At 29.2% G+C, this 16122-nt stretch overlaps 1 protein-coding gene across 2 annotated transcripts in view; it reads right to left on the bottom strand.

The window, feature by feature from the left end:
* The window catches only part of LOC126854208 (zinc finger CCCH domain-containing protein 14), a 43605-nt gene extending 27698 nt beyond the window's left edge, over positions 1 to 15907 (bottom strand). Inside the window, exons 1-7 of one of the 2 annotated variants that reach the window (XR_007688078.1) lie at positions 15670 to 15907; positions 13359 to 15206; positions 12965 to 13124; positions 12513 to 12676; positions 12067 to 12421; positions 11810 to 11936; positions 10991 to 11580 (exon numbers count right to left, since the gene is read on the bottom strand). Coding sequence is in view for 1 of the 2 variants with exons in the window: in XM_050600683.1 (XP_050456640.1) it covers positions 11349 to 11580; positions 11810 to 11936; positions 12067 to 12421; positions 12513 to 12676; positions 12965 to 13124; positions 13359 to 15206; positions 15670 to 15708 (2925 nt within the window). In the remaining variant the exon portion in view is untranslated. Of the gene's footprint in view, positions 1 to 9968; positions 11581 to 11809; positions 11937 to 12066; positions 12422 to 12512; positions 12677 to 12964; positions 13125 to 13358; positions 15207 to 15669 lie in introns of those variants that run through there. The other variant, XM_050600683.1, reaches the window with a different exon arrangement.
* Positions 15908 to 16122: the final 215 nt, after the last annotated feature.

Raw genomic sequence — 16122 nt, 5'->3', positions numbered from 1 at the left:
AACTAAAATATTTTTTTTAATTATTAGACTTTCTCGTCTTTTAACTTTTCTCATTGTAATTATTCTAACACTAGTGTGACTTTAGTAATTTTTAATTTTCAATTTATAGATCAGTCTTTAGTGTTGATTTATCCTACACATCTCGCTATTACAACTTCTGGATTGTTTCAAGGAAGTTTCAGCCATATCTTTCACTAATTTGGGATTATACACTCGCATGGAAGCTAATTTTTATATCCTACATTTTAAAATTATAATATAAGATTATGATTTCATTGAATTACTTGAACGACCATTATATCTTTATATTCGTCTTTGTTTAAGATTTCAAAAGGTTACGATAATTTTTAATATTGGTTTGCGATGAATCTGAGTTACTTGTCGATGTTTATTTCTACGACTTATCTGATATTCTTTTATTTATTATAATTTTTTGCCTATGTAATATGTGGACTGACATGTGTTACGCGACACCTTGTGTAAGTGTTAAATGTAAGAGATTGTAAGCCCAAGGGGAGCGAATAAATTTCTGTCTATCTATCTATCTATCTAATTTAAATGTTTTTATAGGAAGAGCCTCTAAGCATTAAAAATGCCATAGACAAGATCCAGACAATAATTGCCTGCAGAAGACTGCAAGAAATAATAAAAGTAGAAGATGCGTGTGGGCGATTAAGCGTCTAAATTTTAAACGCTAAATACAATCTGCCAAAATATAAACTTGCTGCCAAAAATGACTATGCGGTCATTTTAAATGACCAAGAAATTAAAACAGTGACAGTGGATTTATGTACTTTTGATATGGTAAATATATAATATGTAAAAGTGTCTCTTTTAATGCGACATGTAAATCTATGTAGCATAGAAACCTATCGAGGTTTAAGCCTATTTACGTCACGAGAATATAATAGATACTGATAAATGTTTTGCAAGGAAATTGCATGCTAATTACAGATTCAAATGTATCGATTATATGTATCGATGTATTGATTATTTGCGGCTAAACTCTGTCCGGTCTCCCAATTCCGAGTAAGTAATATATTGATACGTCATGATGCACCTTTCCATTGCAAAAATAAGACCATTGCGCAAGGTGACACCTTAGAATAAGATATCGCGCGATTTCCACACAGTGGAAATCTAATCATTCTCGTCAAATCCTGCAGACATTCAAATTACAAATACGTCAATGCGCACGTCATTTCTTCACATAATACAGCCATTTTCAGTTAAATAAAATCTATTATATATTCGATAAATTTGCTACATCTTAGAACATTGTATTGTCAAATATTAAATTTATTATATGTAATGTGGAAAAAAAGAAGCTTTATAAAAAAAGTTTGAATATTTAAAACTGACTTCGTTCAGTCTATCAATACTTCATTAAACAATGCTGTTAAAATAAACAACGGTGAAATGTTTATTATTACGTTAACCCAAAAAGAATATCAATCTTTATTACGAAAGTATATGGAAAACGAATCTCTATACGATTTAAAAGCGGAGAATGGGAAGATGTAATAGTGCAGAAAATTTGGAATGAAACATGAATTCAATGTGGAATCAATTTTAAAGGACATTATTTGATACAAAATGCTGATTATGGTGATTATTGATGGTAAGTATATTATTATGCAAAGTGTTGGATAATAATTATATCATCTCTCGTGCAATGAGTAAGTTAAAATCGAGTAAAAAAAAACATAAAAGCGTGATTATTATCTCAACGCTTTGTTGTCCGCTTCGCAACCGTATAACCTGAGCTGCTTCTTCTCGCCGCGCATTTAGCAACCGCAAGTGCGTCGTCTTTTTTTGCCGTGTAGTACTTATATTCGCATGGATAAGTTCACTTTTTTAAATTAACTTTTTATTAACTTTTTTATATTTATTTATATTTTTTTATTGCTATGTATTATATTTTACTTAACTTTTTTATATTATCTTAAATTTTATATGATTATTTGCAAAATGGTTGCAAATAAAAAGTTGCAAAATGCACAATTTTCTTATTTATTTTAATTTTTGCGCATCGCACATATCCTGAATTTTTAAATTATCCTGTATATATACACAAATACATATACGTGAAAAATATGTATTTATCTTTAGTTAATTGCTTAATTTTTGCAGATTGAGATTCATCGAATCGAAAGCTTTGTAGATAAAATAGATGTGCTAGTGATATTAAATCACTAAAAAAATAATGACGTGATAAAGTCGATATTAAATCATTTAACGGCAATTATACATTTTGGTATTTTTATCTCTAATTAAATATATAAATATCACAGTAACAAAAATATATTAAAGAGAGATATCTTTTCAAAAACTATACATAGTAAAATATCTACATTCTAAAAATATCGAAGATATAATAAAATTATAGTGTGATTGTAGTGATTATAGTATACAAAAGTTTATAAAAAATCAAATCAGTAAAAAAGTATTTGTTTTTTTTCCATTTATATTATAAAATTTTAATAGTTAAAAATAGTATCCATTATATAGATCTTTTTTCTGTATGTAGAGCTTTGAAAATAGAAACAAAGATAATTTATAATGTTTTTTAACAACAAATGAAAAACAAAGATAAAGAACAAAAATTCGTTTAATTTATGTAAAATGAAAAGGAGCGGCAAATATCTATGATGTCGGTAACTTTCACATTACACAAATACATACTGTTTAATATTTGATAAACCTTTATAAGGATTACAACACTCAAAAATATAAACAAGTATTTTCTTTCGGATTTTATTTCTACGCAATATGCCTCTATAAATGTCAATTTAGAAACAAGAAAACACGTTATGATCTAATATTCCATTCGCTGCTCATCAGTGTTTGGCGAGAGTTCGGCAAGAACATGGGCTTCAAGGAATAAGATCAAGGAATACGAGAATGAAGGATGGAGAGCGAAGAATTGGATGAGCGTCGATTATAAAAGTAAGTCCCGATTTTTCTTTAAGCAACGAACTACCAGTCTTGTAAGTAATTTGTTATTTATCTATTTATTATTTATTATTTGCAATTTAAATTAAGCAATTAATTACGTGATTTGATTCTTTATTTATATGATTTAAGCAAAAGAAAATTAGAGAAAAAGATTTTTATAAAATCTATACTTTTGTTAAAGTTTCTATTTTTAGATTATCACTTTATATGAAACTATTATTTGATACTTTATATGAACTATTAGAGTTATTAGTAATGTTTTTTTCGAAAATTTATAAAATTATTTTATTAATTTACTTATATGCATTTAATATCACATTCAATGTATATAATAAATTTTTTTTAATAGCTAAGGAAGATTCATGATTTTAATTTAATTGCTGATATTCAATAATAAAGGAAATTATGATTTTCTTCAAGATTTCAGTCATAAAATGTTAAATATAATGTTGCGTTTAATTACAAGATTATATTATTTTAAAATTTTTAATAGGAAAAATGTTCATGAAATTATTAATAAATATTTTTTTCCAATTATTTGTCTGAAAGTTTTAAAATGTTGCAAGAAAAATATGGCAATATGAGTAACATATATAATGATTTAAATATCATATAATGATTATAATATAATGATTTAAATATCATATAATGATTATAATATAATGATTTAAATATTATAAAAAAATAATTTAAAAAAATTTTAAAGTGACCATTACACTTTTAAATACTTAATGAATATTAATTATTTAATTAAATCCTCACAAATAATAATTGATTTTTTAGTCCAAAAACACACACATATATATATATATATATATATATATATATATATATATATATATAATTATATTAATTTTTCTTTTTAATTTTATGACTAATTGTTTTTTAATTTTTGGATATATATATATATATATATATATATATATATATATATATATATGTATGTATAAATCTATGCGAAATTATTCATTGAGTCAAAAATTAGTTTGCTCGTTCGCAAAATAAGACACAGAAGTTCAAATAATATATTTCACACTGATCTTTATATATAATGTTGATTATCCTGAGGTCACCACGACTTCAAATATGTATGATAATAACAACGCTGACCTTCAAAGGTAACAACGCATAAACGCACGATATTCGCGTCTTCTAGATAATCTCGAAAATGACAAAATAATTGGATAATCATGTATAATTTGTAACTCTCGATAAAATTAAATAAATAATCAAATAAGAAGAAAAAAAAATCCGAATTGCGAAACGCGAAAGCCACTGATTCGTCGCTGCGGTGCAGGAAAAGCGCAACGTAGCATGTGCGTTTAATCGATCGCGAGAACGAAATCACGATAACTACTTATCCAAATAAAATATATCTAAAAAAAATTGGCGGACTTACCTTTTTGATCGACGCTCGATTAAAAATCGGTCGTTGACGAATTTTGTTCTGCTTCAGTCTCTTCTCGGGTTGCTGCGTCTTCACTCCTCACTGAACGATGACTCGCGGAACAACGAGCGAGAATCCTGCAGGAGACGTACTAATTCGATAGACTATTGCAGTTCTATTTCAGAGTTCCCATGCTTCCTATCCTCTTTGCCGGATCTTTCCGATTTTCCAAATCTTGATTCTGCGATTATTAAGCAGCAAAAGCTCTCTGGAATTTTTTGATTTTTTAACATTTTAAATAAGAAATATTTTTGTATAAAATATTTATTTAAATTTCCTACAAAAATAATAATATCTAAAAATTGCGCTAAAATAAAAATTTATGTTATAAAATTTATTTCTTTTATTATTATTTAAATAAAAACAATTAAATTTAAATAAAAACAATTTAATCAAATACTTTTTTATAAAATACTTATTTAAATTTTCTACAAAAATAATAATATTAAAAAATTGTACTGAATGAAAATTTATGTTGTATATATAAATGTAATTGTAAATATTTTTATTTTATTTCCAATATTAAGAAAAATTACATTTAATAAACTGCATTATAAACAAAGTAATAGTATAGCTAAAATAAGTTACAAATAAAATAAGTTATAAATAATTAAATGCACAATATGCACACATCTAAGACTTTGTTTATATATATATATATATATATATATATATATATATATATATAAAATTATATTAATTTTTCTTTATATAAATCTATGCGAAATTATTCATTGAGTCAAATATTAGTTTGCTCGTTTGCAAAATAAGACACAGAAGTTCAAATAATATATTTCACACTGATCTTTATATATAATGTTGATTATCCTGAGGTCACCACGACTCCAAATATGTATGATAATAACAACGCTGACCTTCAAAGGTAACAACGCATAAACGCACGATATTCGCGTCTTCTAGATAATCTCGAAAATGACAAAATAATTGGATAATCATGTATAATTTGTAACTCTCGCTAAAACTAAATAAATAATCAAATAAGAAGAAAAGAAAATCCGAATTGCGAAACGCGAAAGCCACTGATTCGTCGCTGCGGTGCAGGAAAAGCGCGACGTAGCATGTGCGCTTAATCGATCGCGAGAACGAAATCACGATAACTACTTATCCAAATAAAATATATCTAAAAAAAATTGGCGGACTTACCTTTTTGATCGACGCTCGATTAAAAATCGGTCGTTGACGAACTTTGTTCTGCTCCAGTCTCTTCTCGGGTTGCGTCTTCATTCCTCACTGAACGATGACTCGCGGAACAATGATGAGCAACAAGCGAGAGTCCTGCAGGAGACGTACTAATTCGATAGATCGCAATTAAGACACCTGTGGCGCTTTCGCGTCTAACAGGGCCGTCTCATAGCCCTCGCGATCCTTCACGGCCGTATTAAGGGGTTCATTGCCATTCTATATGCAAAATTCTTTTTCATTTTAAGTTGATGAAGAATACAATTCAACCCAATCCTTTACGCTTGGGACTTCCAGATGTTGGCTCTCCTCCGATTTGCTCCATCGATATCTCGGATTCCAGGATTTAAGCGGGGAACACACACTTTTGCATAAGCGCATAGTCATAAGTATAAGGAAATTGATTGGTTCATTTCGTTAGGCATATGTTTGTGGACCAATCAATTTCTTTATGCTTATGACTATGCGCTTATGCAAAAGTGTATGTTCCCCGCTTTAGATATAGTATTGCAATTCTATTTCAGAATTCCCGTGCTTCTTGCGTATGGAGCGGCTATCCTCTTTGCCGGATCTTTCCGATTTTCCAAATCTTGATTCTGCGATTATTAAGCAGCAAAAGCTCTCTGGGATTTTTTTGATTTTTTAATGAGGTAAAAAAAAATTTATACGATTTAATAAGCTCTTTATCATTTATTCATGTTTTTTCTCGCAATATTTTATTTCTTTTAATTTTCTTAATGCATAAACAAAAAGTTTTAAATAAATTTAAATGCTTTAATAATTCGCTTAATTAAAAAATTTTGTTTATATTTTATATATATACGATACGTTGATTTATTATACATTTAATTATTAATGTTTAATTAATACCATTTTATTACGTTTATTACTTATTAATTTTTATTACGTTTATTACTTATTACATTTTATTACGTTTATTACTTATTAATTTTTTTATTATTAAATTTATAATTATTATGTTAATGATTATTATTAATTTAGTAATATTTTATATATTTATATTTATAGTATTTCTGAAAATAAAGATATTTCAACAAAAAGTGGAAAAGATATTTCAATTTTAAATCATAACAATGAAGAGGAAATAATAGAGTTTATATCTGATGAAATATTAGAAACGATTCAGTTTGAAGATTCAACTGTGTAAGTTTTTATATTTATTCTTAAACTTTAATTGCAAACTTAGAAACATAACATGATTTGTTATTGATTTTTAAACCAACTATTGATTTTTTAATTAAATTGATCTCATATGATTTCTTACATTCACACATCCATAAAATTGACAAAATGGAATTAAATGTGCAGTAAATTTAGTATCTAATTGATTTCGAAAATTATTGACCTTAACATATAAAAATTATAACTGTAAATATAATTTAACTACAGATAAAATAATTTTTTTATTTATAATAATTTTTTTTTAATTTTACAAATATTTCAGTGAAATTGTTGGTTTTAATGATGAGATAGAAGGACCTAAAATTGTAGGCAAGATTCAGCAATATAAATTATTAAAATATATTACAAATAATAATAGCCGGCATCAAGTCCAAGTTATTGCTTGGTACAAAGAAATTAAGCGAATAGAATTTTATTAGGAACCAAATCGAATAATTAATAAATTATTTATATTCTGCTACATTAATTACCTTGATAATAATATAATCTTATTTAATATATAATAATAAGTATATTTTAAAACGTTAATGCAATAAAATTTATTATTTTAAGTTAAGTTTTTAATTAATTAATAATTTCAAGTTGTCATATTTTATAGATTATTCACATAGATGGTGCAAAAGCAAAAAAATTTAAATTCTCAGATTTTAATCACGGGACACTTCCATATGAACTTATAATTCAATCACACTATAATAAATAGGTGTTTTTTTATATAAACTCAACAATTTATATTATATACATTTTATAACAAAAATTAATTACAATTTGAAGAAGTTCTTGAAAATTTAATTAATTGTATACGTAAGAGAGAGATATATATTATATTAATGTATTAATAATTAAATATTAATATTAAATTAAATATTTATTTTTAATATTCGACACTTAATATTAAATAATAATATTATAAATTTATTATTATTATTTTTTAAAATTGTTAGATAAAATATAATTTTATTTTAAATAATTATTTTTTAATTTTTTAAATATCTATTTAGTAAAAATAAAACCTTTTAATTAAGAACTTTCTTATAAATCCTCAATGATAAAATTATATTCCAAATATTATATATATATATATATATATATATATATATATATATATATATATATAATATTTGGAATATAATTTGTAGTACAATATTTAATTTTTTAGTGTTATACGTGGATTTATAAAAACTAATTTTAATATCTAGTCGAATAATTCTAAAACATTTAGCTATGGTTCAATCACAAATGGAATCTATAAACTGCAAGTAAAAATAACAGATTACGACAATCTTATCGATTTCGAGAAAGGACAGAAAATCGAAATAAAAGGAAATTTAAAAATTTACAGTTAATGATTAATAAATTCTAATTTTAAAAAATGAAGCATATTCATTACTTTTATTAATATTACAAATTTTTTTTACAGATGACATTTTTTATATAAATGTTAAAATAATGGTAAATGTTGATTGAAAAAATAATTAATTGTAAGAAAATTGATTGAAAGAAAAATAATATCTTTTATGGAAATTTTTGGACGAGGATCAAAAGTGATTATGAAGAGGAATAGTTCCGAAAATAAATTAGAAATATCCAACAAGATTTCTCGCAGTTTTTAAATATTTAAATATTATTTGTTTTAATATTATTTAAAATTATTTATCTATTTATTTAATTATAAAGTTTTATTCATTTTAAAATGTTATAATAATATTTAATGGTAAATAATTAATTTTCATCTCTCTCAATTATAAAGTTTTATTAATTTTAAAATATGTTATAATAATATTTAATGTTAAATAATTAATTTTGGTCATTAATTTTAATCATATTTTCGATAAAAAGAATTATTGATACTGTTGCGTAATATGTTGAAACAATAATTGTAAAATTTGATTAAAAATAATATGACTAAATGACTAAAAATTACTAAAAATACTAATAAAGGCTATATTAAAAAAAAGTTATTGACATGCTGTGTTTTTTCGGCGATGTTAATTAGTTGTTGCAAAATTCGATCTTAATTTCAATACGATTTTACTTCGATTTACGATTGCCCCGAGCGGTTATCATCGCGGTGATTATGACAAATCGTGCCAGTTAATATATTTTAAATATAATTATTTATTAATTATTTAATAATTAATAAATATTAACTGTGCATTAATTAGTTTAATGGCGCGCGCCTGTTTTGTTCTAATCAATATAAAATTCGAGTGATTGGAGATTTTTTCTTTTGCACTATCTTTGTCCAAAGCTAGAAAACCAACATTAGACTCTTGCTTTATTGTAGAATTGTTACACATTTATACATTGATAAATTAAAATCTGAAGATATAGGATAAAATGCTTTAAGAACGATATTGCAATTTACATTTAAAAATCATCGTGTATTTTTATTTTTATAATAACATCTCTCAATAATATTATACATATAATGCGCAATAATTTATGTATGTATGTGTATATGTATGTATACATGTGTATTATTTATATTTATACATAATATATAAATGTGTATTACTTATACATAAATAATATATTATATAGTACATATAATATTATATAGTATATATAATAATATATCACTTATCTAGTATAAAGAAAAGATATATTATATATATTTATGTATAATATATATCATATATATATATATATATATATATATATATATATATATATATATATATATACTAAGAATACAAACAATTCCTTTACAAAAAATTGTGAAGTTGAAATATTAACAGAGAAACTAGGAGTTCGTTGCCGCCCGCGAACGGAGACGGACATATTCTGATACATTACGCATATATCTTTTGTTCGAGTTTCCTTCTCTTTTAAAGAAAATCTTTACATTTGTTACTCTGTATCAGTTGTTGGCCGGAATTATCTGATCACTCTCTAGATCAGAAGTGGCCATTAAAAAGAAGGAAGACTGAGACACTGTACAACAAGAAGCATCTTTAAGAATCCTTCTCTCGTTTAAATCAATATTGATTATTTTTAAATCGACGATTGTTTCCTTAGAAAAAGAGAGAAATACTAAAAAAAAAATTATTTTGTCTAATAGTTTTTCTGGCAACTAGTTGGATTCAATCTAAGGATCAAATATTTGATTTAGGTATATATATCTATGATATATATATATATATATATATATATATATATATATATATATATATATATATATATAGGATGTTTCAAAACTACCGGACTTTCTCTAAGGCAGATTCCTTAAAACATTTATAAAAAGAGCGCCCCATTCATAAAGCACTTGTTTTATTTGTTATTTCACTGTGTCTGAAATTGCGAAATCTCAGCCTTCTCATTCGTAAAATTTAATTGCTTCCCATTAAAAACTATTATAACCTCGACATTTTTATATTAGGATTTTCGTTCTGAAATGCTCTTTCGTTCTGAAGAAATCTGCCATTAAGAGGAAGTTTGATAGTTTTTGGACATCCTGTATATAATGTGTGTGTGTGTGTGTGTATGTATAGTGTGTATGTATAGTGTGTATGCATATATAAAATACAATTTGAAAATATGAAATGTGTGAGAAAAAGATAGAAAGTTTCAAGAATAAAACTGACATAAAAATCACATACTTTGATCACGTTTTAATTTACACAAATTATATAGAATCATAAAAAAAGAGATTCTACTTTATTATTATTATTAATATAACTAGTAAATTGTCGTACATAAGATCTATAATATTATTGAGATGTATCATTATCAAAAGCAAATACACAATTATATTTCTGTAAATTACAATTTCTTTTCTAAACCATATCTTTTCTTCCCACATCTCCTATCTTCAGATTTTATTGTGGTATGTGTATGTGTGTATATATTTATACTAACAATATAATTAGAAGCGCACAAGTGGCGACACATTCTCGAGCATATTATAATGCAGTAAGGCTGCATTATTCGCTATATAATATATATAACAAATGAAATTGCTGCAGTGAGATACCACTTGCATTATAAGAGAAGTCTTAGAATCAAGGCTGATAGAATCGACATAGGCTAGACCTATTTAAAACTAAACTATATCTTTTTCTTTCGCACATACAAGAACTATAATCTAAAAATGGCAGCAAATCGTACAATACGGACTGACAATGCACACGCACGAGCTCTTAGAGTCTATGAAAATAGATAAAATGGAAGTAAATCAACGACTTTATGTATCATCTTAAATTACAAATTAAAGCTTTAATAATTTATTATAATCTTAATTAAAATTAAATGATTCAATTTGTTTAAAAGATTTTATGATTTTTCTATTTCATTAAATACAAATCATCAGAAGAAAGCAAGCTGTGATACAATATAATAAATCATGACTAAAGCTTCATACTTTTTTCCAGATACATTCTTCAATAACGAAATCAATTCTGCTATGATCTCACGTCAAAATTGAAAATTGCGTGAGGTATGTCTTATCATCGATTTATACAAAGTAATTTTTTGCGGTCTGAAACTTGATTGTTACCCGGTAGATGTAAGACAAATTTGTACATTCGCGACAATTCATTCAATCTCGCCGCCGCCAAGTAAATTTTGCCCGCTGATTCGTCGCTTCCGTTGCCGGAATGGAAGTAACCGGATGAGAGTACGGACACGCTGGTTTCGTGCAAAACGGATGGTACTTGCACTGTTGGGCTGGATGAGAAAACACGCAGCCCAATTTCGTACAAGATAAACCAAACTTGCACTTAGGATGCTTGTAGGCGCACTTGTCGCCAAACTTGCATGCTGGGAAGGCACTGCGCAAGAAAAATTAGTCATAAAAATTTAAATATTGCATAGCTTCTAGCTTCATATATATATTTGTAGAAATAAAATATTGTTTATAATTTGAAATAAACGAGACTAAATATTTCAATAGAGATATAAATATGGATATATAAACATATCTATCAAATAATAGCATAGTGTCAAATATATATAATAAGTATATAAATAATAAAACTTTAAATATAAAAAAAATGTTACCTGCACATAACAGGAGGATGAAGGTATGCGCATTTGTTTCCTAACGTACAATTTGGCCAATACCTACAGTTCTCTCTAGATTTATCTGATACAGTTATGCCTGTGCTTTCCGTTTTCTTATCTGTAACTGAAAAAACAAAAACAATACACCAATATAACCAATATATATATATATATATATATATATATATATATATATATATATATATATATATATCATGCTTAAGACAAGTGCCAGAGAATATTTTAGTTCATACGTTTTGCGACTACCGTTGGCAATAATGACGCGGTAGATTTCAATCGTGTAGGACTCGGCGAATGAGATCTGTTGTATACTATTGGACTCAATTTTCTCCGTTTTCGCGGCGCTTCATCAGCCTTATCCATGTTCTCCGTATTGCAGTTTTCATTATTCTCCTGTCCGCTCGCCTCTTTCGAGGAGAGAAGAAGACTGACGTCTTCTGTGTCATCCTCCGTTCCATCCGTCGTTATTCTAAACGCACTTGCTTCCAACTCGATTGGCGTCGATGCCTGTGCCGATGTTGTTGTTGTCGTCGCCGTGTATGTCTCACTATTCGTCGTCAACAGGGCGAGCTCGTCGTCCTCGTTCACCTGCGAGCATGAGGAGGAACATCGGGCGTCTAGAATGCGCGCGAGGATTAAAATTCTAGGGGACGACATTTTACAGGCGGAAGAAAATTACCTCCATTTCTAGTCGTTCTTCATCATCCTCAGAGCCCATCTTCTCTTTCATGAGATTGTTGTTATATCCATTCAAAGTGACTAAAAACTTCTGATTGTCGTCACTCCTTTGGAACAACGACATCACAACTCCCATATGCTCGTCCGTTACTGCTTGAGGTACATCTGTGGAATATGTATCATAATATAAACGAATAATAAAAGAGAGTTGAGAATAGCGAGATGAAAGAGTTAATCTTTTTATCACAAAGAGATTTTTATTGGAATCTTTAAGCAATTTTGATTATGAGATATTTATGGGATATTGGTATTAAGCGTTAGTATATTATGTTAATGGAACATTAATAAAAATAAAGATTCCAATGAAGCTGATGGTAGTTGGACACGGAAAGGTTCCATAACTCTTTCAAATTCTGATACAAAAACTCTATTTTCGCAGAAGGTAAAACTTACAAGGTTCGACGTCTTCCGTATCCAGATTATCTACCGTGTTTAATTCGACTTGAATCTTTTCCATGACCAGTCTCTTATTAGAATTAAAATGTACCGACAAGTTTTGACTTACATCACGAGCTGGAGTAGGCTTAAGACGCTTTAACACCGGCTTCTTGTCCTAAATAAAATTGAACCTCTGATGAACACTAAACTTTTTTTTCTTTTCGGCATTTAAAATTCTTTGAAAAACGCATCGTAGATACTTAAAAACTTTGACGATGAAAACATGATGTAGATATTAAGAGATACTTTCTCCGTATTTACTCAATTACAAAGACTTATTGTTTAAGATTTAAATAATTTACACATATAGCGTACACATATGCATTTACAATAAATTAACAAAACTCACCAACAGGGACGGTTCAGGATTTTTTTGCTTGACGACGGATTGATTCGCTTCCGCGACCGCTCTCAACAGAAGTGACTGCGTAGCACGTTTCTGCGTCGGTTGCAGCGGCTTCAAAGGTCTTGGCGTGACAATCACTTTACTTGGCAGCCTCGTATCTTCAATGTTTACGTCATCTACATCGCTGGATGCCCCTCTTTCCATCTTATCCGACTGCAACTTTGCGCCTCCATAACCGGAATGTTGAGTTGTATTGAACAATACTTCGTTCGTGATTCTTGAGCGTTTTCTCTCAGTCTTTGCTACAGCGGAGGATGCAGATCTGTTCACGGCGACTATGCGCGACTTCACGGGGCCAGTGGACGATTGATCATTGTCTAATTCGTCGTCCTCCTCCTGCTGTTCCTCTTCGGGATTCATAGGCGTTATGGATTCGTTGACTTCACTGTCGCGAGATTGCTTTCTTTTATGCAATTGTTGCGGCCTGAAATGGTTTTTCACCGGACCTAATCTATCCTTGATATTCTTAGTATTGTTACCGATCTGCTCCAAACTCCTTGAGTTATTCCGATAATCCACCGCCTCTTGCAATTTTATAGATTGCTTCTGCATTTTATTATTGATATTTGCAATGCCTAGACGATCTTTAACGGTACACATGGCCTTTCTGGCAGATATGTCCGTTTTCGAACCAGGATTCAGGATTCTCTCTCTAGACTCTGTCAGGTTTTTATTCAGTCTCTCATTTTTGTTGCTTTCTATTCGACTCCTTACATCATTGAGCCTATTCATCTGTTCATGATGACGCGAGGACTCGCCGTCGCGATTCCGTCTCGAATTTCGATCGTCCATCTCAAAGTTTCTGCTCTTGCTGCGATCGTTGTCGTAACGATGCGACTTCTCGAATCGCTTCTCCAACGGACGCGAGCGACCGTTGCCTTCCTTCTCCCTGTAATTTTCGAACTTCTTCCGCGGCGACACTACACCTAAACGATTCTTCACCGATACGACCGACGTGATCTTTGGTTTGTTCACGCAGGATTTGAGCTTCCTCGAAACCGTGTCCGGTGATGACGATGCGTCCTCCTTTTCCTCTTTCTCGGAAGGCTTCGATCGCTTGACCTCGTTATCTCTCTTCTCGATGCTGTCGTGACGACTACTCGTCTCCAGTGATCTCTTCAAGCTTTTATTACCCGGCGCTGCCTCGCTCGGTCTCTGCTCATGATCTGAGATCTTCGTGGTAGAATTTTCCAACGCGGTGCTCTCTTTCGTCGTGTTTTCGTCACGTGCCAAACTCTGCTGCGGTCTATTCGAGGAAACAGATTCTTGACAAGATTCACTGCTATGTGTCAATGCCTCGTCCGTTTTATTTTTGTTGCTTTGTACACCCTTTGCATTTTTTTCCATGCTTTTGCTGCAACTCTGTTCCGAGTTTTGATTAGATACGGAAGGCTTTATTGTTTGTTGCTTTTGCAACAAAGGTAGTTGTTTATCATTCTTCACATTTTTATCCAAGGACTTGTCGATACCCGACTGCTCCGCAGTCTGATCTTCCAGAAACGAAGTTGCGGATATCTTTCGTTTTTTTCTCTCCTCCTCCTGCTTCACCACTACTGTAGGTACAAACTCACGAGATGATTTCTTCTTCGCTACGGTGACTTTCTGCAGTTTCTTCAACACTTGATCGTGCAACCAATCTACAAATGTGGTAGTGCAGTCTTCTAGGAATAGATTTAGATCATCGTGCATCTGTTGACGAGATTTCTTGTTGACCACCATCACCAATATGTAGTCTGGTAGTTCCTCATCGTAGCGCACACCTAGTTCGTTTAGTTTGGCACGAATGGCGCTCTGAAAAAATGAAATAAATTTATTTAACAAAAATAAAAAATTATAGAATACAACTGTGTATCTCTCATATAGTTTAATATTAAAACATGATTCCATATTTCAATAAATAATGCAATTCATTAGAGATCTTATTATTTTGAACATATAATCAACTCTTAAAAGAATAATTTTTCTCTCTTCCGGAAGAGATAAATTCTCAATCATTTTTGCATACTACGTAAATAAATAAATAAATAAATTTTGGAGTACTTAGATTGAATAAATCTAATGAAAGACAAGAATCGCTCTATATAATTTTGAACTTTTACATCCTTGCAAAAAATTTAGTACTATGTGTGATATACAATTGTATAATTACAAGGATATCAAGTATATAAAACTATATAAAAGGACGAGATATTTCCGTCTATTTAAATCGTGCAAATTTCACACTGTGCATACGAGTCCACGAATTCATACTCACTCGAAGTTGATTCGTGACCTCGATGCCACGCGTATCCATGATTACGAAATATGACTTCCACCAGGATTTAAATGGGACTCAGCGTTGCGTGTCAAGTCAACGATCGGCCGAGTCGATAAACCGATATAAACGCGGATCAGTATCTATCGTAGAACGAAAACATTTTCCGCCATAACTGGACGAAATGTCCTCGCCAGAGTCCCCACTTCTACCTTCCACGGCATAAAATAGATCTAACCTAGATGCGCGAACAGGGGCGTTGCATCAGTTCGATCTTTCAGCATGAAGTTTCTCCTTACCACTGATTAATTAATCTGTGTCCTTACCTTATATCCATGGAACGTGATTCGCCTTGTCCTAGATAAGATAAATGAATCTTAAAAAAAGCTTTCTAGAAATTTTTAATTTTAAATAAAATTATATATATATATATATATATTTTATTTAAATATA

This window comes from Cataglyphis hispanica, chromosome 13 (genome assembly GCF_021464435.1).
Source record: "Cataglyphis hispanica isolate Lineage 1 chromosome 13, ULB_Chis1_1.0, whole genome shotgun sequence".
Lineage (NCBI taxonomy): Eukaryota > Metazoa > Arthropoda > Insecta > Hymenoptera > Formicidae > Cataglyphis > Cataglyphis hispanica.
Note: the sequence above shows the minus strand (reverse complement) of the source record. Positions and strands in the feature narration are given on the sequence as shown.